This window comes from Girardinichthys multiradiatus, chromosome 9 (genome assembly GCF_021462225.1).
Source record: "Girardinichthys multiradiatus isolate DD_20200921_A chromosome 9, DD_fGirMul_XY1, whole genome shotgun sequence".
In the NCBI taxonomy this organism is placed as follows: domain Eukaryota; kingdom Metazoa; phylum Chordata; class Actinopteri; order Cyprinodontiformes; family Goodeidae; genus Girardinichthys; species Girardinichthys multiradiatus.
Window position 1 is genome coordinate 36,850,870 of NC_061802.1, and position 25,674 is coordinate 36,876,543.

General features: G+C 40.9%; 1 protein-coding gene across 8 annotated transcripts in view; it reads left to right on the top strand.

Moving 5' to 3' along the window:
• The window catches only part of LOC124873933 (capping protein, Arp2/3 and myosin-I linker protein 3-like), a 47,506-nt gene that overhangs the window by 5,701 nt on the left and 16,131 nt on the right, over positions 1-25,674 (top strand). For 7 of the 8 annotated variants that reach the window (XR_007039668.1, XR_007039669.1, XM_047374996.1 and 4 more), the window contains exons 2-23: positions 3,317-3,411; positions 7,112-7,162; positions 7,262-7,321; positions 7,972-8,093; positions 9,756-9,850; positions 10,174-10,244; positions 10,370-10,443; positions 10,521-10,596; positions 12,742-12,830; positions 13,616-13,710; positions 14,795-14,881; positions 15,406-15,515; positions 15,609-15,686; positions 15,795-15,871; positions 18,815-18,919; positions 19,063-19,132; positions 20,284-20,365; positions 20,499-20,595; positions 20,821-20,875; positions 21,373-21,545; positions 22,902-22,970; positions 23,387-23,480. Coding sequence is in view for 6 of the 8 variants with exons in the window: in XM_047374996.1 (XP_047230952.1) it covers positions 3,317-3,411; positions 7,112-7,162; positions 7,262-7,321; positions 7,972-8,093; positions 9,756-9,850; positions 10,174-10,244; positions 10,370-10,443; positions 10,521-10,596; positions 12,742-12,830; positions 13,616-13,710; positions 14,795-14,881; positions 15,406-15,515; positions 15,609-15,686; positions 15,795-15,871; positions 18,815-18,919; positions 19,063-19,132; positions 20,284-20,365; positions 20,499-20,595; positions 20,821-20,875; positions 21,373-21,545; positions 22,902-22,970; positions 23,387-23,480 (1,925 nt within the window). In the remaining 2 variants the exon portion in view is untranslated. Of the gene's footprint in view, positions 1-3,316; positions 3,412-7,111; positions 7,163-7,261; positions 7,322-7,971; positions 8,094-9,755; positions 9,851-10,173; positions 10,274-10,369; positions 10,444-10,520; positions 10,597-12,741; positions 12,831-13,615; positions 13,711-14,794; positions 14,882-15,405; positions 15,516-15,608; positions 15,687-15,794; positions 15,872-18,814; positions 18,920-19,062; positions 19,133-20,283; positions 20,366-20,498; positions 20,596-20,820; positions 20,876-21,372; positions 21,546-22,901; positions 22,971-23,386; positions 23,481-25,674 lie in introns of those variants that run through there. The other variant, XM_047375000.1, reaches the window with a different exon arrangement.

The following is a 25,674-nucleotide window of genomic DNA, read 5'->3' on the forward strand; positions in this document are numbered from 1 at the left end:
GTTTATTGTACTCGTACTCGTCGTCTTCCGCTTTATCCGGGACCGGGTCCTGGGGGCAGCAGACTTAGCAGAGACGCCCAGACGTCCCTCTCCCCAGACACCTACTCCAGCTCCTCCGGGGGGAGCCCAAGGCGTTCCCAGGCCAGCCGAGAGACATAGTCCCTCCAGCGTGTCCTGGGCCATCCCCTGGGCCTCCTTCCCGGTGGGACGTGCCTGGAACACCTCCCGAGGAAGGCGTCCAGGAGGCATTCGGTATAGATGCCCGAGCCACCTCAACTGGCTCCTCTCGATGTGGAGGAGCAGCGGCTCTACTCCGAGCCCCTCCCGGATGGCCGGGGTCCTCACCCTATCTCTAAGGGAGTGCTCGGCCACCCTACGGAGGAAGCTCATTTCAGCCGCTTGTATCCCTGATCTCGTTCTTTCGGTCATGACCCAAAGTTCATGGCCATAGGTGAGGATAGGAACGTAGACCGACCGGTAAATCGAGAGCTTCGCTTTTCGGCTCAGTTCTCTCCGCACCACAACGGACCGGCACAGCGCCCCCATTACTGGAGCAGCTGCACCGATCCGTCTGTCGACGGGAGGCTGAGGAGTGTGATCCCCCTGTAGTTGAAACACACTCTCTGGTCACCCTTCTTATGAAGGGGGACCACCACCCCATGCTGCCAGTCCAAAGGCACTGTCCCCGACTGTCACACAATGTTGAAGAGGCGTGTCAACCATGACAGCCCTTCAACATCCAGAGACTTGAGGTACTCAGGGCAGATCTCATCCACCCCCAAAGCCCTGCCACCGCGGATCTTTTTAACCACCTTGGTGACTTCAGCGTTGGTGATGAAAGAGTCTAACCCCGAGTCCCTAGCCTCTGATCCCACCAGGGAATGCATGATGGCAAGATTGAGCAGATCCTCGAAGTACTCCTTCCACCGCCCGATGTCCCTAGTCGAGGTCAGCAGCTCCCCACCCCCACTGTAAACAGTGTTGGCGAAGCACTGCTTCCCCCTCCTGAGGCGCCGGACAGTTTGCCAGAATCACTTTGAGGCCAACCGGTAGTCCTTCTCCATGGCCTCACCGAACTCATCCCAGGCCCGGGTTTTTGCCTCTGCCACAGCCCGGGCCACAGTACGTTTGGCCTCACGGTGCCCGTCAGCCACCTCAGGAGTCCCACAAGCCAACCACAGCTGATAGAACTCCTTCTTCAGCTTGACAGTGTCCCTTACTGCCGGTGTCCACCACCGGGTTCTGGGATTGCCACCGCGACAGGCACCGCAGACCTTACGGCCGCAGCTATGGGCGGCAGCTTCGACAATAGATGCAGAGAACATGGTTCACTCAGAATCTATGTCTTCAACATCCCCTGGAATCTGGTCAAAGCTCTCCCAGAGGTGGGAGTTCAATACATCCCTGGCCGAGGGCTCTGCCAGACTTCCCAGAAGACCCTCACTATGCGCTTGGGCCTGCCAAATCTGTCCGGCTTTCTCCTCTTACAGCGGATCCAACTCACCACCAGGTGGTGATCAGTGGACAGCTCAGCCCCTCTCTTCACCCGAGTGTCCAAAACATGCGGCTGAAGGTCTGACGATACGACAACAAAGTCAATCATCGACCTCCTACCTAGGGTGTCCTGGTGCCAAGTGCACTGATGGACACCCTTATGGTTGAACATGGTGTTCATTATGGACAATCCGTGACTAGCACAGAAGTCCAATACCAAAACGCCACTCAGATTCAGACCGGGGGGCAATTCCTCCCGAGCGTTGAAGTCTCCAAGCAGAATAATTGAGTCCCCGGGAGGGGCACCATCCAGGACCCCGACAGGGACGTTAAGAAGGCCGGGTACTCCGCACTACTGCCGGCCCGTAGGCCGACATGACAGTCAGAGACCTGTCCCCAACCCAAAGGCACAGGGATGCGACCCTCTCATCCACTGGGGTAAACCCCAACATGAGACGGCTGAGTTGGGGGGGCAACAAGCAAACCCACCCCAGCCCGCCGCCGTCCCCATGGGCCACTCCAGAGTAGAAGAGAGTCCAGCCCCTCTCGAGGAGATGGGTTCCAGAGCCCATGTTGTGCGTGGAGGTGAGCCCGACTATTTCTAGTCGATAAGGTGGTTAAGGTGGCGGTTCAAGGAGGGGATGGTTTATTGTATCATCTGATGGTTTATTGTATCATCTGAAATACCTTGACAGACGCAGTTAAATGTCAAGCTTTAGTTATTAGATGAAGATGTGGACGCAGGTCTGATCTGGTGTTTTACTGGTTTGTTTAATTAGATTTTATCTTATAAGATCATGTTTTCCCTTCACATGTATTTAGCCCAGTTATTTTAGCCTTCAGTCTATACATTTTTAGTTTTCTAAATGTTTTATTAACAATGCATTTCTGTGGACAGTTCAGCTAAATTAAAATCCACATGGAGACAGCAGGTTCTTCAATTAATCCTGCACAGTAAACATTATGTCTCATTTTCTGTTCATCAAAATAATACTGCTGCGGTAGGATACAGAGGTGTCTTTCAGTGTAAACACTTTGTTATTATAAGGCAGTAATACGATTTAGCAAAGATAAATGCAGACATATTTTTCTTCTGTGATGAATTGCCTTGGAAAGATTGAAAGACTCATTTTATTCATTACAGCAATTTGAAAGAGTATTCATAGCCCTTGAACTTTTTTACATTTTGTCACATTTCAGCTGCAGTCTTCCAAGTATTTTATGGATTTTATGTCATAGACCAAGGCAAAATACGGATAAAAGGGATGTGTAATAAAAATTATGCATAGTTTTTTTTTCAGAATTAAAATATAAAAAGTGTTGGATGCATTGGTATTCAGCCCCTGTGAGTCAATACTGAAATTGCTGCCCATTCTTTGCAAAGTATCTTAATCTCAGTCAGACTGGATGGCGATCATTCATTTTAATTTTCAGGTGCTAAAATTTGTAAACTGCATTTAGGTCTGGGCTTTGACTGGATCATTCTAACATGCAACCATGCATTGATCTGAGCTGTCCTACTGGGGCTCTAGCTGTATGTTTACTGCTGGAAGGTGAATCTCACAAAAATTTGAATTTTAGTTTCATAGTGTCATGTTTAGGTGACTTCTAAAGCAATTGGTGGCAATGGATTTGATTAAGGGGTATCAGATTAAAGGGGAATTTACATAAAATACCTTAAAGTTTGTGGTTGTAATTTAGCAAAATGTTGTCTGAATACTTTCAATGCACTTTAACTGTTTTAAATGTATCACATATGCAGTTTATCTAATTCTGAAAGTCAATGAGTCTAATTTTAACAATGTGCTTTTTTTATTCACAGAGAGCATAAGGAAGATTATCGATAAATCATCCATAAAGTTTATTTGTAGCATTAAGCTTGACACCAAAAATGGCAAAACAGAGGATAAAATTTTGGTAAGTTGCTTTTCTTCTTGTCTCTGTGCTGACTTAGTGGGCATTTTCTTGTAATTCTTGGCTTTTGTAGCTGGGAAGCAATACCCCTCTACATTTATATCATGCATGTTCTGTGTCTTTGATGTTAACATCCTCCACAGTCTTGCTGGATCTCTGTCAAAGACCCGATAGCTACACCAGCAGGAGCAGATCCTCACAGTTTACCAGCAAGAGCAACTGCCTTGCTTCTCCATTCAGATGCTAACTGCATTAGGAGCAGGGTCCCACATCAATGAGTGCTGTTGGCAGCCTGGCAGGATAAATATTGGATCTACAGTGTCCGTGGAAGCGCCTATGGATCTCCTATGTGAGGCACACAGTGGAAGCAGTGGGGGTGCTTAACAGCCTTTGATTCTGAGGTTCTTTCATCAGAGAATATGGGGCAGAGAAGGAAAATCTCTGTTGGAGTGAGCAAAGCCAAGCCAGCTATTCAAATAAAATCTGGGGCAACCATCATCTTACACTGTGGACCAGAACTTTGACTGGACCAAGGATGAATGCCGCTTTTTTGCTAAATGCATTTCTCCTCCACCTTAAAAGGTGATCTGGAAGGCATGGGGATATTACAGATGCACACTACAGAGAGACTTTACCTCATACTACACTACAACTAAAACACATCTGTGCAAGAAAGATAAACATCTTCCAGTGAAACTGCAGTGCTATTTCCCTCCTGTTTATGAGGACCGCCTGCTTCTTCAATTCTTCTTTGCCTTGGAAGCTCAAGGCTTCACTCAATGGATGCTTTAATGAATCATCGTGGGGCGAGAATGGGCAGTTAGGAGAGTTTCTGTGTGCACGGCCTTTGATATTTAGACACTTTGATATGTCTATCTGCCAAAAAACATCTTTCCTCTAATCTCTTTCCTATCCATGTCTCATTTACTGCTTCCTCTTAAAAGCTAAACTGGAAGGCAAGGGGTCTCGCTCCTGCTGGGTGCACATAGAAGACAGAAAAAAGGTTTGAGTTCAATCAAATGTACTGGCCTGGCATTTGCCACGGAAAACGGATGGATAAATGTGTTCTTATTTCACTGAGATAGTGGGTTTGGATGGATTAATGGAAGGAAGGAAGGAAGGAAGGAAGAAAGGAAGGAAGGAAACTAGTGGATGAGTCAAAGCATGCTTTGGGGCAGGATCAGCGGTGTTTCACCATCACTGCAAGTTATGTTAATTAATTCCTGACACAGGCTTCCTCTGAACCTTCAGACAAAAAAGATTAGAATATCAGTCCAGCAGCAACAGTCCTTCAGAATTTTACGACACAATAAGCATGATGAATGTATAGTCTCTCTATTGATGCCAAATTCTCAGATAAGAGTCTCCTTCGCCTGCTGCCTCAGCATGATTTACCTCTATTTACTCGTACGCACTCTCTTAACAGCCCGCTATAACCCAGACTCATCACCGTAATGTGATCCAATCTGGTCTTTCTAATCTACTCTTTCAGACAGCATTTGAAGTGAGCTGCGGATTCCTCCCCCCCACACCTCCTAGCGCCACCTCACCCCAACCAGCGCTTCTTGTCTCCATCTCACATGCACATTTTGCTGCGTGGGTGTTAAAGGGCTCTCAGTGCACGGTTCCGACAGACCCGTGTCAAGCTCCTCTCAACGAAAAACAAGAGAGCAGAACAGGAGAACACTAACTTAATTACTGCTCATCACTGCGGACAGACAGCATTGGTCGATTTGGGTGTGGGTCAGCAGACTTTATCCTTGGGGGGTGTTTTAGCAAGGGCCATCTGAAAGAAGGGAGAAATGATTGGGAGCAACGAACCAGAAGAAGAGAAGAGACATAGCAGAGGGCAGTACTCAGGGGCTAGCGGAAAGCAGCAAAATGCTAAAGAATCACTCGCCTTTGTTTCCTGTAATGGTGAAAGGCACTGACTTTTTTTAGAAAGTTGTTTTTGTAAAAATAGAAGCTCCGTCTCTTAGAGGCATGATCAGATTTACCCAGCAGGCTCCGTTACACAAACATGAGTCGCAATAGTATTCATGGAGTTGAAACGAAAATTCAGAATGAAAGACTCAACTTCACCACCTCTACCTTCCAATGACTCTGCTGTGTGTCTCCCGGCCTTCCAACCAGCATCCTGTCCGTCTGATCCTTCATCCAATCACCTGCCGACGCCTTGTTTTTAAAGGACCTTCAGCTGTGTTCATCCTCGCCTGTCAACTGAGCTCATCCCTCCTCCACCCCACCTCCACCATCTTCCTTCATATCTACTCCTGGCTTCCTCGCTCCCTGGCCGCCAATCCACCACCAGTGTCGGATCAGGGGAAGACATCTCTAAATCTAAGCCTTACAAATGATCATCTTAGCTCATGTCATTCTCAGCATTCATGTCTTCCTCCCAGGTCCGAGCGCCAAAGAAATAACCATGTAATTTCTCATCATTAAAACTTTTCTAATTGCCATCCCTTTCTTTGTGAGTCTTTTCAGATTGAAATGCCCTTTGAACTGTAACACATTTTGTCACTACAAACTGTAATGTATTTTTTTAGGGATTTTCTATGATGGTCTAACATGAAGAAACATATGCTGGTTAAGTGGTAAGAGTCATGATTTATGCTTTTCAAATCATTTACATATAATTGTCCTGAAGGAATGTGAAGCTCCACTTCAGTCTCAAGTCTCCTGTAGCCTCTAACAGGTTTTCTTCCAGCTTGACCTTGTAATTAATGCCGTCCATTTTCACATCGACTCCAACTTCCAACGTCCCTCCCTCTGCTGAATAAAAGCATCCCCACAGCATGATGTTGCCACCACTATGTTTTTCTGTAGATGGTCTGTTTATCTATTGCATAAAGAAATGTATAAGTGAGTTTGGTGTGGAAGAACGTGACTGGTCAGCAGTCCAAACCTCAACCTGACACAGCACCTTTGGAATGAAATAAAGTGGAAACTGAGCCAGGCCGTCTCGTCCAACAGCAGTAGTGTACATTTTAGCTTTTTGTTGTAAGGTGACAAAATGTGAAAAGGTGTATGAATACAAAGCTTTGATTTGCAAAGCTTTGTGTCAGAGGTGGATCCAGGCACATAGGAGTTTCAGTCATTCATTCAGATTGGGAGGCAGAGACGAGCTGCGAATTTCCACAGAAATACTCCTCCTAAATGTGTGTTGATCTAAAAATGGTTTTCTTGCATCCTGACACTGCATGACCAGATTTTCTATTTTTTAGCACAAATGCAGTGACTTGATGGTTGGAGAAAGACGTGTTTTTTTTAGTTATGAAATGTCGCTGTTCTACCAGTTAAATTCTTCCATAGCCTGGCGGAGAAGCTACACAAACCAGAGAAGGTGGTCACTGAGCCCAGAAGAGGTTTTCTCAAAATAAACATGTGGCACTTCTTTGATTGCCTGCAGCATAATTAATAAAACACTAATAGAATTACATTCTTGTTTTTGTAGGAATGTGATTAAAATATTGTAAGGCATCACTGTTTCTCAGCCTGTATCACAGGACATTAATGTGTCACTGATATTAACGACTTTTTGCTGGATCAATATGGGAGTATAGGCCCCCTATCATCACCATGGAAACTCCTCAGACCATTTCCTCCCTGTGGGGAGTGTGAATGTGCAGTGAACCTTTCCACAATCTTCATTTGATTTGATTTGCTTTCTTTCTTTCTTTCTTTCTTTCTTTTTTGGAAGGTCCTCGCAACATGGCGTCTCTCTTTTCTGGCTCCAAAGATTCCTGCTAAGGTACTCCTTAAAACTTTCTCAAGTAAATGTTCAGTGTAAGGTCTTTTTTATTTTCGCTTCCAACTGAAGTCATTAATTTGTGGAATGTATCTTTAACAGGTAGAAACTACGTTCAACTTCTTGGAGATTCGTGCTTTGAATTCTCACCCTGATCACCAGGTAAATTGGACCTAACACCTGCCTGCTCTCTGTCTACATTACTGCCACTGAGGTTTGTGTCTGTCATGGAACTCTTACATCACGCTGGTCTTCAAGGCAGGACTACATCAGTTTTTTAGAAATGCGACACCTCTTTGTATTTTTTGTGGAGGAATGGGATTGAACAGTTTTTTTTTATTTCTGCCTTTGCTACCAAAGTTAATTTTTTTTCATGTAGAACAGAACGACTTGTTCCTTAAAGTTTCAGCCCGTTCCTCCATCGCTCGCTTTGAGGCTGAGTGCTTGATGGTTGATTTTTAAGCTCCACTCAGGAGGGGGCAAGAAGCAAAAGACGTGTTTTGAAATGCAGCAAGCATCTCCGTGTGTAGCATGGTGTGTAGCACAGCGTGAAGTGTGTTTAAAGTTTTATAAAATTTCCATTGTAACTTTTTAAAGAATAAATAAGGAAAATGCTCTGGTTTGTCAGGGCCGGATGGAAGATAAGGACGACCTTACAAAACAAGATACACGGGTTCTCACAGCTGGAAGCAGTTCCAGATTAGGGATTATTGATCTGCTGTAGGAAAAAAAAACAATACACATCAAGACCTGAAACTGAGGAGAAAATGAATCTATGGGTTTTTATTGCATTTCTTATACATTGTGTGCAGGTTATTATCGACACTGACAAGTCCGGTTACACCCTGAGGTTTGAGTCCCGCGAACACCTCAATCATGTGGTCAGCCATATTAATTTCGCCCTGTCCCGAATATTCAACAACTCCATCTTTGCGTAAGTGACTCGTCCTCAAAGAGAAACTCTGAATGAGTTGTCACCAGGCATGGGCTGCCATGAGACTCTGACAGAATGGGACATTTATTACACAAAAATTTCAATCAAATCTTTAAATAAAATGTATAGTGAGATCTGTTTTATCTAAACCACAATAGCAACAGTTTTTCCTACTGATGCTACAATATGATAAAATCTGGATTATTACAGGCATAATATAGTTATCTTTGATGTTGCTTGTTATTTTAAAACACAGAATTAAGCAAAAAACACACAATAAACACCTGCTAGTAGTTAGTAGTAGTTTTTCGATTGTGTATTGAGCAGAATATTCTAGCTTTTTTACACTCAAAGAGGAAAACAGTTTTCCTAAAGTTTTCTGACTACTTGGGTTTAAAGAGTTAATGAAAATTAACAGCCTTTTGCCATTTTGGGTTTTTTCCAAAATAAAAAAGCAATAATGTAGGAACTGCTCTTCCATAAATAACTGAAAGTAACCTGCTCCATCAGCCCTTTAACAAATTAAGATATAATTATAAAAGGAGGTTGCACACAGAATACTACATTTGTAGCTACACGTGTACTGTGCCAACTGCAGTTTATTAAGGTAACAGCATTACCTTAATAATGGTGAAAGATGCTGCTGTTTGTTTCCACACCACAAATGTCTGTGTGTTTTGTGCAATAGGATATAATTCCAAATAGAGAAATTTGTGTTTACTGTTAGTGTGAGAAAGTGTAGTTGCTGACCAGTGGTACGCAGCTACTGGTCGGAGAGAGGCAGCACAGTTTCCCACTATGATTCATACAGCTGGAGATCATTTCAACACTTTCTTTGGCATCTTATTAAAAAAATTACCTGTGTCTAAGAACATTTCAAGCTCCTGTCACACTGGTCTCTATTGTGAAATTTATGCCAGTGTTTTGAAAAATGCATGCTACGCAGGTCATGAGGAAACAAGGGCACTTTTGTGAAACACCAGGTGAAACACCCAATGCATTTTTAGAGGATGTGTAGCACTTGTTGCACTCCCATTCTGAATAGTACGCGTGTACTGGTATTAAGGGAATCAAATCCAAAGTTCTGCTTTATCAGGACATGGTAATATTACTGTTGCTGTGATGTCACCTTCTCATTTAATGAATCACTGTATTTATTTATTTTCATATTTAAAGGTCAACTGACCATTTGGGAGTAAAATGTCAATGTTTTATGAGTGCCCCCAAGTGGTCAGATAATTTTTAGGCAAATTGATTAGAAAGTCAATTAATCAGTTTCAGTTTTCAGTGCCAAGCATTCAGCATGCTGAGGTGAGTGAATCTTCATCAGCCCTGTATCATGAGATTAAATTATTATGTAATTATTGTTGGGGGTCATTATTTTCCTATAGCATTGTGTCTTCCTATGCCATTGAAACAAAAGACAGATACGCAATAATGTTTTTTGAGGGGTGGGGGGGGTTACTAGTGTATGGGGTGTAGGGTATTCGCAGTTTTGAAACAGTGAATTTTTAAAACCTGGGTATACCTTGATACCAGCCCATGTCTAATAGTCACGTCTGTGCAACACCAGAGTACCGAAGACGCATGACCTTTATTTGCACAATTATCAAAAAGATAGACGAGTCCTTACAGTATCTGTGTTTCTTTGTACGCTGGCAGCCCATCCATCTGTCACTCAGACAGCGACCTTTCGGAGGGAAGCAGGAAGTATTCGCCCAGCTCAGAGACTTCAGTCGAAACCCAGAGGGCTTGTGGTAAAAAGAGACTTTATCATCAAGAACGGGAATTTGCACACAGGCAAACACGTGGAGTCTCACGTGGAGATATGAGCACGTGTAAACAGCTTTGGCAGGATCAGGAGGAAGCTGGCAAACACACTTCACAAATGCTCTCCCAGATGTTCTCTTTAAAGCCATTGCCTAAATGAAAGATTGATAATTGGGACGCATGTTTGCGTGTGCATTTTCCACTTTTTCCCCCTTATGGCTAAAAGAAGCAGTTGTTCACATCATCTCTCATTCCTTTTTTCTTTCTCTCCTCTCTTGTTGTTTATTTTCTTCCCGCCTGCCTCTCTCAGGAGGCTTCTCAGAGACCTATGCTGCTCTGTGTGACTATAATGGCATCAGCTGCAAGGAGGAAGTGCAATGGGTAAGAGCTGTGGGACTGTCGGTGCTACTGTGAGTGCTTTTAGTATTACATTCTGTATGGTACCAAATGCAAAATGAGTGGTCATACAATATAGCAAAGAGGCTCATAGGTAATGATGCTCCTAGGATGTGGACACGATCTATCACTCCCAGGACAGCCGAGAGTTTAACCTGCTGGACTTCAGCCACTTGGAGAGCAGGTCAGTGACAAAAGATGACCAGGCACTATTAAATCTAAAATATGATGCCCTGTTTACTCCATTTTTATCTTTTCCAGAGATTTGGCTGTGATCATTGCATCAATGGCATATAACACCTGGTTTACCAAACTGTACTGCAAAGACCTTCGCATTGTGAGTAGATTAGAGTTAAACCACATTTGGCTATTTTCACATTCATAAATCAGTCAATCTTATAAATCCTTTAAAATATATCTAAATTAGTGAATACTTCTTCTCCATGGAGTGATTTCTACGTCACATTTAAACAAGAAAAAGTTATATTTTTGTATATCTCTATTAAAAATTTAATTTATAGCAATGTAAAGAGGGCTACACTGTTTGAATGCCCCTGCATGTATGAGTTCTGACCGGGTACTCCGGGTTCCTCCCGCAGTCCAAAAACATGATAAACTGGTGACCATCCAGAATGAATGGATGGATGGATATAAATAATATTTAATCCCTCAGTTAAAATATATGGATTAACAGATGGATTAACATATGGATCAAAATTTATGGCTAATATTGACCTTGAACATACTTATTCATACACGGATGCATATCATTCACTATGTTTAACTCCACAGATCATGCTCTTGATACTCCCCAAATGCAACGGTTATTAATTTATTATTTAATTTCATGTGAATACATGTCAAATAATAATCTTTAGCCCAATGGCTTTTTTCTGATGATCAAAGCTTCTAAGCTGAGGTCTCTTCCTAGTGCATGCAGTAGACCTTAAAGGAATATGCTGCTCCAACCAGTGATACTAAGAGTTTTGTTTTAAATTTTCTCCCTCTAAGAAGCTGATCAGAGGTTTGAAACATTAAGAGTTCATTTTTGACCTTGGTATGATATCATGTTCTGAAAACATGAATCTGACCAGCCGAGACACAGAACCAAGAAGCTGTGGCCTATCAAGTTCACAGAAAAGTTTTACCTACTTGTTTAAGATTTCACTGTGTCGTTCCTTAATCTTCCAGCAAGATACATTTTGTAAATCGCTCACTGTTCTATTCTGAATTACAAAGACACGAACTGCCATACAAACAGCCAACAGCCTTCAAGCAGTAGAGTTACCTCTGTGGGCTGACAGCAGCTGTGACCCAAAGCTGATGATCCTTTCAGCCGAGGGAGACAGACCCAGGAGAGCTGGCAGAACCCAGAGCAGGAGCCCAAGCTGGTTCTGAGAAAGTACACAGTGTCTGACCCACCAGAAGGTTTTCCAATCCTGTCCTATGATTTCTGGGATCAGCACATGCCTGATCTCCAATTTATAAAATCCCAATTATGTGCAGAAACCTGATTACCTTTCAGAGAGAAAGAAACTTTCTAATAAAGTATGTTTTCAGTCTTCAAAAGCACGTTGGATTATAAATCTCCACAAGTACCAGAACAACTTGAGCAGAACAAACAGAGCACCATACTTTCAGTCTAGTTTGTTGTGGTCCCACTCACGGAACCTGACTGGTCTCCATGGACCTGCAGTTCCTTCCATGCATCTCATCTCAGCTAACAGTCATGTTTTGGGCTACATCTGTTCACATCTCCCTGGTGAGAAATCTTTCTGACAAGCCGTCAGCTAATGGTAAACCCTGTCAGGTGGGAGTGGTCAACCAATCAGATGTAAACGTGTGGTCACATGTCAGTCTAACTCACAGTTCTAACCCATGGTTGATTGGGTTTACACTACATACCGTATTTATTCAGAAGATGTTACCTTAAGGTCCATAAATAATTTCAACCTCCACAGAAAATCAAAAATGACACAAACTATCACTTTATCCATATTATCTTTTCACTAGCATTGTCTCCACGTTGTAACAGGTAATCTTTATCAAAATTAACATTTAATTTACTTTAGAGTTTGTCGCAATAAGTATTCCATATTTAAAGTTGGGACTAACTGAGCTGTTTCAAAGCTTTCTGGATTTCTTAGGTTGCAAAGTAAGATTTTCATACAAGAACAACTTTAACATATCAACAGGCACTCAGACAAACTATTTTGAGCATAATAACCAGCAAGGTCATTCCCTCGTCATGTTAAAATCTCATTGTGCAACCGGCTATGTTTAGGATTTCCATAGACTGGACTAGCAACCCTCCAAAGCCATTTGGGAGTAATGTGGAGAAAACACCTTCAAAGTGTGTCAAAATTCACACCAGAATGCTGCTTCCCATCTTACATAAGTTTGAATATTACTGCTGAATTTCACAGTGTTTCTGTTGAATCTCTGAACAGGGTTTAATGGGTTTTTCATTTTTTACTAACAGGGATCAGAGGTCACTGAGCAGGTCCTGCACACGGTTAGCAAATCATCCAGCCTTGAGGAGATCACCCTGGAGAACGCTGGGTTAAAATCGTGAGTTATTCTTCTCAACTGTGTTGAGTATTACAGCAAAGTGATGTGGGCTTTCCAAAAGTGTTTATTTACCATGCAGTAGGACACTGTTAGTGTTTGCAACAATTAAGTTGACCCACACAAACAGCTAAAAGACAGACTTCAAAAGTTCTTGAGTCTCTAAAATAAATAATGTTTGCTCTCAAATTATATTTTATCTATTAAGTTAAGCAGTTATTATATTTATGTTAGCACTGCTACTTTAGAGTAAGAAGGTCCTCAGTTCCCAACCATGGTTTTCTAAGTGGAGTTTGCATGTTATTCCTGTGCAAGCATGGGTTCTTTTCAGGTCCTAGGGCTTCTTCCTGCGGTGCAGAAACATGCATGTTAGTCTAACTGGCCAATCTAAGTTGCTCTCAGGTATAAGTGTGTCCTTGCCGGGTTGTGTGTGTTGGCAGTGCACTATGTTTGGCTAACTGTTTTATTTTACCCAGCAGTTGTTGGTCAAATTTGTGAAGCAGCTGTCTAAAAATTAGGAATGTAAACATTTGTCCCCTGGCTGGTACTGTTTGCCTGAACCTACCAGGAATCAGGCAGCGCTAGTTTCTGAATGTTAATGACCTCACATAGTATTTTTTTGTTTTTATGCTTTGGATAGTAAGTCAGGCAAAAAAAAAGTTATTCGAAGACGTCAGAAGTTGTTATTTGTACCACATTCTCATAAATCAAAAATCTCTATGAAATTGGAGAAACATTTAATAATATAAATACAGGGGCTCGTAGCTCTGCTTTGTCTGTGTGTACAGAGACTTTCCTCAGAAGATGGCCACTGCTTTATCAGAGAACCCAGCATCCGTCATCCATTCCATTAATTTGGCCCACAACTCACTGGACAACCAAGGTATCAGGAAATACATCACACTGTTTGTCTGATTTACTGGGTTTGCTTTAGATGTATTAAGATAAAATAACTGTAAAGGGGACACATGTTTTGTTTTGTGGCTGTTTTCTGATCTTAGGTTTTTGTAAACCTTTGTAACTTACCGATACTGATTTTAGCTGCTTAATATTTCTCTCTTTAAGAACTATGATATAAAGAAATATAAAAACTGCATTAACATATTTTTCCTGCATTGCTGGCATGAGCTGTTGTTAATTATTTATATTTGGAGCAGATGCAACGTCACGGCGCCAGCATGAAAGAGCGGCAAGTTCACTGAAATACGTTCAGTCTTCCTGTTGTCTGCTAGAGGTTTTGCTCTCTCACAGCCTGAATGAACCACAGACAAGACTTGGCATTTTGGAGAATTTTTGTTTTTTTCAAATAGCTTCTTACATCACTGTTCTTCCCCCGACTTTGTTTTTAAACACTTCACTAATACTGAAAAAAGCTAACTCTAAATCTTATTCCCTCAGTAATAGCGTCCATGCCGAGGAGCTTTTCCAACATGTGCGGTAGTGCATAATTATGGTGCGTTCAATGATTAGAAAAAGATCAAATGTTTTAGTTTTTTGACTGGCCAGTCACCGGTCAGTGTTGATCAAGCTGATAATCATCCAATTCTGGTCAACAGCCGATTTTTCTGTGTATCTTTAATCAAACCCTTCTCTGAATATAGCTGTCTTAATCAGATATGGCAATAAACCAAGGGGCATGAAGCCATTTTATCTGATACTAAACTGTTATTTAAGTTTTTTGTAACAAAGTATCTGTTATATCATGAATAATCTCATGATTTGTATTGTATTGCACCGACTACGCCAAAACAAATTCCTTGTATGTCCAAAAACGTACTTGGCAATAAAGCTTTTCTGATTCTGATTCTGATTCTGATCCCATCTTTTAGAAGATATCTTACTATATATATATGTATATATATATGTATCTAAAGTATGGGGATAAAGAAAGAAAATACCAAACACCAACCAACAGGAACTGTTTTATGCTGAGCGAGACTAGATTTTGTCTTCTGGGAATGCTGCAGGTGTGTCCAGCTTAATCCAGCAGGTGTGTCGCCTCAGCAAGGGACTTCGTCTCCTCAACTTGTCCAAGACTTCACTTACCTCGAAGGGTTGGTCCCTCTTTACCTCTTTCTTGCTTTGTATCAAACTAAGAAGTTAGGAAAGTATAACCGCAGTCTACATTTGACAAAACACAGAATCTCACCATAACCTGTAGAGAGTGAGTTAATTTACCTGCACAGAGCTCATGCTGTGGGATAGAGGAAGTAAAATCTTCTGAGCTGCAGATAATTCCCCCCCTGGGAGTTTCATTGTCTTATGTTTTTGTCCTGCTACAACTGCAGGCTGACTTATGATGCTGAGCACTGCCTGTAGGCAGCATATCTCTGCTTCTGTTCCCTGTACCCAGTGGAGAAGTTAAATATTACATGGAAGAGCTCTGCCTCCCATAACATTCACTGATACCCTCTGCTCTAAGATATGTATGAATAATGTAAAAATGTAAATGTTTTGAGAGCATTCCCTATCTCTTAATTTTATAGCCTCTTATCTTCTCCTCCTTGTTTTCTTTATTCTCTCTTTCTCTCCCTACTCCATCTGCATCTCTGTATCTCTGCGTTTCTCTTTCTCTCAGGTGTGGTGTCTCTCTCTCAAGCGCTGTGCTCCAGCGATGAATACTCCAACTCCCTCCTGCACCTGGACCTAAGCAAGAACCCCGGGGTTCTCTCAGGGGAGGATGGCTCGGTCAGACAACACAATCCATCTGAAACAAGAACAGACTCTTCTCTCTTTCTCCAGCCTAATTAGTCACCTGTTACTCTGGCTTTCTGTTTCCAGAACTTTTATCTCTTCTTGTCTCAGCCAAACTGCCTGGTCCACTTGGATCTGTCGGGCACAGACTGCTCTGTTGACTCTGTGAGTATAAGTGTCTGGATCTGCTCAAACATTTTGCATTTCATGTGAAAAGCAAATGCATTCCTCTGTGTGCCCAGATTAACTGTTTCCACCCTGTGTTTTATGCAGCTATTTGGGGCTCTTCTGAGGGGGTGCTGCGCCGATCTTTCCTTTCTGAATCTTTCCAAAAATGCCTTCTCCCACAGGTTAGTCATATCTTTAACATTACCATATAACATAACAGTTAAACGCCAAATGTGGGAAGATAAACAGTGGCTTTCAAAAGAATTCATGACATTTTCACATTTTTCTCTGCATCTCTGGAGACTGGAATTTTTGACTGTTTTGACTGCTCACTCACTTAGATTGAAAGACTTGAACTGGGCCATGTTCAGTTCAGTTCAGTTTAGTTAAACAGTGACAATTCACAACACATGTTGTCACGACAATTTAGTTGAATCATACAGAGAGATTTCAAGTCAAGTACATACAGTGTTACCTTCCAAATGGCATCATTGTAAGACAGCATGAAACTTCCAATTTTACAATGACACTCAGCTATAAATATCTATACATCCTGATATTTCGAATCAGGTAGGTAGACTACTGCTTGTCTTGAAGACCTAAAAACCTGTAAGACTTTGATTTTTCTGTTTTTAATTCAGGCAAGAGAGAAGTTGTCCTCTTTTTGAAAATGAAACTGCTAAATTACTTAATCTGGATGACATTAAATTGGCCTCCAATAATAAAGCAAGGAACCTTGATGTATTTTTGACCAATACGTGTCATTAGGAAAGGAGTTACTTTTACTTCCAGAGTATTGCCAAAATTAGAAATATCCTGTCCAGGAGTTACTCTGAAAAACTAGTCCATGCATTTGCTGTTTCAAGGCTGAACAATTGTTATTCTTTATTATCAAGATGTCCACAAAATGCAGTTAAATCATTTCAGCTGATCCAAAACACTACAGCAAGACTTCTGATGAAAATTACAAAGAGAGATCATACTGTATATATACAGTAAAGAGAATAAACCCAAGCACTGAATCCTGCGGCACTCCACAAGTAACCCTGGAGTATGGTGAAGGAGGCTTATAATTTACATGAACAAACTAGAATCTGTCAGACAAAAAAGATTTAACCAGCCTAGTGCGTATCCCTTGATCCCAACAGCATGCTCAAGCATTTCTGAGAATATTGTGATTGATTATGTCACAGATTTTGTCTAACGGGGGTAGCGACCAGCTACGCTGAAATGCGATGGCGAGAACCCTGTCCCATGCAATACTGAGATCTCTCAGCACAAGTACAGACACAGGTCCATCATCTCATGCCTTGAGAATATCATTAGTGACTTTAACCAGTGCTGTTTCAGTGCAATGTTGAGCTCTGAAACCTGGCTTAAACTCTTCAAACTGATCATAAATGTGCCTTGACATACACCATTTCATCATAGCTTTGGCTGTATATTTAGGCACATTGTCTTGCTGGACAGTCTCTAGTTTTTTGCAGCGTTTTCTAGAATTGCCACATGTTTTGCTTCATCCATGTATGCATGAACTCTGAACAGCCTTCCTAATGGAGAAAACCAACCAAACAACATAATGCTGCCACCCCCATGTTCACAGTGGGCAGTGAAGAGTTAATTTTCTGCCACACATGTTTTGCATGTCGACCAAATTTCAGTTTTGGTCTCATTTGACCAGAGCACCTCCTGCAACCCCCTTATATAGTTTATGCCAAACTTTAAACAGGGCTTCCAGTGCAATTCATTAAACATTTATTTTCGAATTACCGTTCAACAGAAAGAAAAACACTGGCTAGAAGAACACTAATAATGCATACAGATGTCCCATTGCAAGAAGAAAGTTGTGTGGAGTTCACAACTAGTCTTTTTCCTGTTAATAGATTATTCTACCTGAGCTGCAAATATTTGCAGCTCCTCCAGAGTTAGCATAGGCCTCTTGGCTGCTTCTCTGATTAATGTCCTTGTCCTGTTTTTAAATGGTCTGCTGTATCTTGGTAAGTTCGCAATAGAGCAACAAAGTATTTTGAATCTAAATGTTATCGCAACATTAATTTGTTTAAAATTCCAACTGAAAAGGACTGTTGGGATGCAGTATTTGACAGGTTGCATTATTTCAAGGGCTTTACATAAAAAATATTTATTCCAGTAATTTTAGTAACGTAATTCTCAAAGCTTATGGAGATTGATAAGGACATTATGGTGATGGAAAAATGAGAGTATTAAAAAAAATGTTGGTTAATCATCATCTTTTAGTGCTTAAAAAGCAGTATTATTGCAATATCATTTTCAAATAAAGTGCAGCCCTTGTTTGTAGCTGTGCCATATTCTATCCATTTTCAGATAATGGACTGAACAGAGCTCTGTATATTGTTCTATAACTAATTAACCTGGCTGTAATAATTTCCACAACTTCCTCCCTGCTGTGTTTCTTGGTCTTCATGATGCTGTTTGTTCACTAATGTTCTCTAACAAATTTCTGAGGCCTTCACAAAACGGCAGGATTTACACTGGGATGCAGAGGCAGGCAATTATTTACTAATTACATGACTTTTGCAATTTGGTGCAGTGATTTTTATTTAGCTGTATCAAAGTAAAGGAGGACAGGTACAAATTCATGCTGTTCAAAACTATCTATATTCTGCCTTCCACTTAACTGTTATGCAGTGCTTTGTGTTGATGTGATAAAATAAATTTTATTTTGTGGTGGTAACATGAAAAATACTTTTGCAAGGTACTGTATTGTTATGCCACAATAACAAACATGATCTTATCTCTTTTGCCTTCATTTCTTTCTGATTTGTGGTTACTTTTAAATTCATCTCCTTAGTGGAAGATTAGAAGGAAATCTTACGAGAATGACTGGAACTTTGTGGTTTCTTTCTGTCTTCTTATTTTAATCCCTTTCTGCAAGTCTCCTGAATATTTTAGCCGGACAATCTGTCCCACCTGCTGGCCTTTCTTTCTCAGAAGGTGTAATTGTCATTCTGTCGTTGCTCTCGTGGTTGCGCTCATATTTTTCTAGCATTTCAGTAATGTGACTTCCTCTCCTCCTGCATGTACCTTTGCTCACCTCACCTCTGCATTACTCCTCTTTGATCCTCCATTTTTTCCTAATTTCACAGGAAAGTAAAGGATACGCTGCCTTTGTTCCGTCAGTTCTTCAGCTCAGCTTTCAGTCTCACTCATGTCAGCTTCGCTTCTATGAAGCTGCCCCCTGATGTTTTGAGGTATCTACTTTTTTCTTACTCAGCTCTTTTATCTTAAATCTTCTGCAAAGATAGCAGAAAGGCAGCATACAGATATGTGAAGCTGTGCCAATCAGGCCCATATTTATCTCTCATTTTCTTTCTCAATCACTTTATAATCACAGAGCTGTCCTGATGGGATTGACCTCAAATCCTCATATCACTGATCTTCATCTGGACATCAGCAGCTGTGAGGTAGGAGCCCTTTTTGGTCTTCCAGCAGCAGATTGCATGGGTGTTTCCACTTAAGGATTGTGCATCTCTTGGGTTGTGGCCAATACAAAACACATCTCAATATGCTGCTAGTGATCTAATTCATTTTAGATCCATAGATGGAAAAAAATAATACAACATGCTTCAACTCTCTATCATGATGCAGTTCCAGGGGCAACCTTCCACATGTGCATTGTTTCCCAACAGTGTTTTTACATGTGAATTTTATATCCTGTATGAAAACATATGCAAATTATATCATGTAGCTATTAAAACACATGGAAGAAAGGGTTATATGTAAAACTTATATCCTGTGTCCTGTGGTAACATATGAAAGACATTGAATGTATAGCCTGTAGTTTTGTGAAACCCTTATTGGAAAATCTTCCACATGTGAAATGTTTCATGCTTGTGTTTCACATGTGAAACCTGTGGGAAAATCTTTCCCTTGTACCTTTACACGTGAAAATTGGCCTTTAGTAATTTGTGAAAATCAAGGAAAATAAACTATGTGAAACACATTTGGATGTGAAACATCATTTTCCACGTTTTTGTTTGTGAAAATTATATCTTGTAGCAACGTGAAAAACATGGTATATCTTGTAGTAAGATGTGAAACACATGGGAAAACCTTTCACACAAGAAGCTTTCCCATGTGCTTTACATGTAGAACTTAAACTGTGTAGTAACTTGTGAAAGATCGTTTCCCAGATGTGTTTTATATGTGAAAACAACATCCTTCAGTTACATGTGAAACTCGTGAAAATTATGTTGTGCATTTATGTGTTTCTAATTGAAACAAATTATATAAATTAATGATACACACTGGAGATTTCAAGCCTTTATTTTGGTTAATTATGATGATTTTCCACTTACAGCCAATGAAAGCACGACATTTAAGATTAGCATGTTACATCAGACCAATAAAAAACATTTTAATACAGAAATGTGAGATTAATGATAACTATATTTAATATGCGCTTAAAGGTTATTTTCTAAAGGTACTTTTAATCCAGAAAATACTGTAACAAAAAAGTGTATTTTTTAATAGAGCTATCATTCCAAAGACATAAACCTGAATTATTTTCATTTGTGTGTGGCTTGTGTTGGTTCATTCCTCTGTTTCTGCCCAGCTGAGGTCTGCAGGAGCGGCTGTAATCCATGAACTCTTCCCCCGGGTCTCCTCCATCGCCACGTTGGATATCTCCGACAACGGTACGGCGACACGCTGCAGTGACATGTCCTGCTGCAACCTTGACTTTTTATCCCATGGTAGGAGAAGACCGAACACCCTGCTAATAGATCATGCCATGCTGAGCCCTGTGTGTGGGTGTGTGTGTGTTGACAGGTCTCGATGCAGATTTGCTCACAGTGCTGCCTGCCCTTTCAAGACACCCTTCCCTAAAACACCTTCATCTGGGCAAGAACTTCAACATCAAAAACAGGTGCTGCCAGCACTCCATGTCATGCTGTACTGCAGTTATTTATGGCTGTCCTGTATGTGTGAGTGCATGTGCTGCATGAGCCAGCATGAGTAAACAGATCAGTAACTTTTGGTCTTTTTTTTTTCGGAAGCAGCTGCCACTTTTTAGGCAGAACGCTCACGAGCAGCAAAAAATAACTCGCACCAGCCACGTTTGTGTGTTTGTCTCCGCGGTTTGTGTCTGCAGGGTTCTGGATGAAGTCTTGCAGAAACTGGTTTTGCTTATCCAGGAGGAGGAATGCGTGAGTGATCACACAGGATGAAGCAACACTCAAAAATATACAGTTATATTCATGCATCAAGTTATTTCTACTCAGTTTGACATAAGTTCGGATCAGTTACATTCATTAATAAAAGATAAGTAAAAGTATCATTTCCTTTGCAGTTAAAACGGTATGCCAGATTCGGGATCACATCATTGTTTTATGATGTTTCACTGTAGATATGTCACTGCGATAAATTATTGCTCCCCCTCTGTTAACATTGTGGACACAGTTTCTACATCACTACTCACACACATTGTAAATAATTCATGCATACAGCATTTAAAGTCATGCTGGCAAGCTGTCACATCAATATGCAGTAAATTTCACTACTCCATTTTATCCTCAAGGCTTCATCTCCTACTGTTTTCTCTCAGTTTCTAGCTTCATATTTAATGCCCCACCCTCCCTACCCACACACTAAAACACTTGAATCTTCCATGATTTTTTTATGTTTTCTTCCTCTGCCCCTGCAGGCCCTGCAATCTCTGTCCCTGGTGGACGCGCGCTTGCGCTCCCGGGGAACTGTGCTGGTCAACGCTTTGGGCAGCAACACCTGCCTGAGAAAAGTGGACCTGAGTGGAAATAACATGGATGACATTGGAGCCAAGATGCTCAGCAAAGCCCTGCAGATCAACACAACACTCAGGTAAAGGAAACAACGTGGAAAAGAGAGTTGCTTCTGTGCTTTTGACAGTGCCTTGCAAAATCTTCAAACCCTTTGAAGTTTTTTTCCATTTTGTCACGTTTCAACCACAAACTTCAATATATTTGATTGTATTTCGATGTGATAGACCAACACAAACGAGTGCATAAATTAGAAGTGGCTCCATTCAGCTTTCTTTAAGTTTTGACCAGCTTACCAGTCTGTGTTGACAAAAAGCATTCCCACAGCATGATGGCACCAATATTATGTGTCACTTTGGGGATGTTCATGGTGATATTTAATATTCGTTTTCTTCCACACTTAATGTTTTACATGTAGGAGAAAGTGTTCTGTTTAGGTTCCATCTGACCAGAACACCCTCTTGTGAGAAACTGAAAACTGGACTTCTCTTTCAACAATGGCTTTCTTCTTGTCACTCTAACTTCACCTCATAAAAGCCAGATTTCTGGAGTGCATGGATAGTAGTTGTCCTCTATCTTTCTACCCACTGAGCTGTGGATCTCTGCAGCTCCTCTAGAGTTACCATGCTCTTTGCCCAGCCCATCAGATTAAGTCAGGGGCAACCTTTAGAATCCAAAGTGCCATTTTTTCCTCTTGCTCCTACTAAATAAAATTTGCAGCTGCAAAACCTACATGGCACTTTGAAAAATATAGCTTATTATGTTACAGTAAAAAATACAGTAAAGCAATTATAGGTCTTGAACCAGAGAAGAACAGAGAGGAAGATCATGTCTTTACAATAACTAAACAAAATAACAAAAACTGAATACATTTCCTTGATTGCAAAATTTTTTATATTTAGAGACATTTTTGAAAAAACAATTATGCAAAGAAATTCTTTGTTAAAACCTAATAAGAGTCACATGCAGCTCCGGAGCCTTAGCTTTAAGATGATTGGTTTAGGTGGACGGCCAAATATGGCTTGGTTTGCAGCAGTGCCATACTTTCCATTTGTAGATAATGGACTGAACAGTTCTCTGTGAGATGTTTAATGCTTTTTGTAACCTAATCCTGCTTTTAACTTCTTTATACCATTATGCTTTCCTAGGTCTTCTGAGGCCTTCATGACTACCAATTAAGTGACTTGCAAAGGAAAATTATTGTAGTATATTTTATGTAGGGGTATCAGAATAAAGTAGGGTAAAATGCATACCAAACTTTTCAGGTCTTTATTTGTAAAAATGTATAATGATCTGGTATCAGCTAGTTAGTTTTGCTCTTTGAAATCCCAGTAAAATACAATGAATTTCGTGGTTCTAACGTGTCAAGGCGTAAAAAAGTTCAGGACATATATAGAGAACTTTATATCCTTCTGCAACTCACATACTTGTCCTGCAGGAGTGTGACATGGGATCGCAACAACACCTCTGCTGCAGGATTTCTTGATGTGGCACGAGCTCTTGAACAGTAAGAAATTTAATGGGTCATTTATTTTTGGGGGAGGTGTGCTGCAGTCATTAATACGAGGTTGCCTTATGATTCTATGTGAGAACGCCTCAAAGAAAACTGACAATTTCTGTTGGGACAAATACTTTACCTCATTGAAAGTTGCAACATGGGAAGTTTATTACTTTTCTCCTCTTGCTATCTCACATGGTTCAGACTCACCTTAGGGCTGCAGAGGACATGGTTGCACAGATCAAAGCATTACTCACTAGTGGCTTGGCAAAGAAGTAATATTTTGGGATAGTCTCTGTCCAGTGGGGGTGTTAGCCTTCGCTAACCCTGGAACCTTTAAGCCAGTTTAAATTTATCTTTCAGTCCTGTTGTGTCTGCTTTAATAACTTTACCCTTCTGTCTTTTTCTGCTCGCTCCTTTCTTAGTAATTTCACCTTGCAGTACATGCCTCTGCCCCTTAGTGACATCGGCCAGGCGTACCGCAGCGCTCCAGAGAAGACAGAGCAGGCCCTCACTAAGGTTGGTGTTACAATCACTGTCTGAGTGATTTATTAAAGGCTGGTTGATGTAAAGACATGTGCCCTTCAAGAAAAAAATGGCAATCCTTTAATGGTATCATGTTTTTGGTCAAAATACAGCAAGCACAATTATTTTCTTTTCTAAACATGAATCACCACCTATTGTTAAATCAGTCACCGGTAGGGGATGGAGTTAACCTCTAAACAGTTTCACTTCCTAAGGCTTCACTTAAAAAGATACAGTACTTGGAAAGTATTCTTACACCTTGAACCTTTAGCATAATGTAACAGTATTAACATAATTTGAATCTAAGTTAATGTGATCTGAAAAGCATTTGCAATAAGAAATCTAAAAAGTGTGTTGTGCATGTATTTTCGGCCCCATTTACTCTAATACACCTTAACAAAACTCAGTGCAACCAACTGCCTTTAAAAGTCACTTAATTAGTAAATTGGATACAATTCATATTATTAGGCAACATCTCAGTATTTGAACATCTCACAGATAACTGTTCTATCCATCATCTATAAAGGGAAACAGCATATCACTGTTTGCCGTTTGCCTTGTAGGGGACACTAGCAAACATATGAAAGGAAGCTGTTCTGGTCAGATAAATTAAATTAGAACTTTTGGGCTACATGTTAAATGCTACTTGCAGCAAAAAACTAACCCTGCACATAACTTGAAAACAATAACCCCATGCTGTGGTGGCAGCATCATGTTGTGGGGACACTTTTCTTCAGCTGCAGACACAGAAACTGTGGTCAGAGTTGGTGGGAAAACAAATGGAGCTAAATGCAGGACAAAAAGTTGTTAAAGGCTGCAAAAGACACAGATTCTTTACATCCATGCAAAAGACTCAAGGCTGGGGAAGGCTGTTTACCTTCAAGCAGGATAACCCTAAACATACACACGTGGACAAAATTGTTGGTACCCCTCGGTTAATGAAGAAAAAACCCACAATGGTCACAGAAATAACTTGAATATGACAAAGGTAATAATGCATAAAAATTCTATGAAAATGAACAAATAAAAGTTAGACGTTGCTTTTCAAACATGTTTCAACAGAATTATTTTAAAAATTAAACTCATGAAACAGGCCTGGACAAAAATGATGGTACCCCTGACAATAATGTGACCAAAGGGACATGTTAAATCAAGGTGTGTCCATTAATTAGCATCACAGGTGTCTACATTCTTGTAATCAGTCAGTGGGCCTATATATAGGGCTACAGGTGTTGCTGTGCTCTTTGGTGACATGGTGTGTACCACACTCAACATGGACCAGAGGAAGCAAAGGAAATAGTTGTCTCAGGAGATTAGAAAGAAAATTAAAGACAAGCATATTAAAAGTAAAGGTTATAAGACCATCTCCAAGCTGCTTTATGTTCCTGTGACTACAGTTGCACATATTATTCAGAAATTTAAGATCCATGGGACTGTAGCCAACCTCCCTGGACGTGGCCACAGGAGGAAAATTGATGACAAAACAAAGAGACGGACAGTAACAAAAGAGCCCAGAAAAACTTCTAAAGAGATTAAAGGTGAACATCAAGCTCAAGGAACATCAGTGTCAGATCGCACCATCCGACGTTGTTTGAGGCAAAGTGGACTTAATGGGAGACGACCAAGGAGACCATTGTTGAAAACAAATCATAAAAAAGCCAGACTGGAATTTACCAAACTACGTGTTGACAAGCCACAAAGCTTCTGGGAGAACGTCCTATGGACAGATGAGACAAAAATTGAACTTTTTGGCAAGACACATCAGCTCTATGTTCACAGACGTAAAAATGAAGCATATGAAGAAAAGAACACTGTCTCTACTGTGAAACATGGAGAAGGCTCTGTAATGTTCTGGGGCTGCTTTGCTGCATCTGGTACAGGGTGTCTTGTATCTCTGCAGGGTATAATGAAATCTCAAGACTATCAAGGGATTCTAGAGAGAAATGTTCTGCCCAGTGTCAGAAAGCTTGGTCTCAGTCGCAAATCATGGGTCTTGGAACAGGATAATGACCCAAAACACACAGCTAAAAACACCCAAGAATGGCTAAGAAGAAAACATTGGACTATTCTGAAGTTGCCTTCTATGAGTCCTGACCTAAATCCTATTGAGCATCTTTGGAAGGAGCTGAAACATGCTGTCTGGAAAAGGCACCCTTCAAACCTGAGACAACTGGAGCAGTTTGCTCAT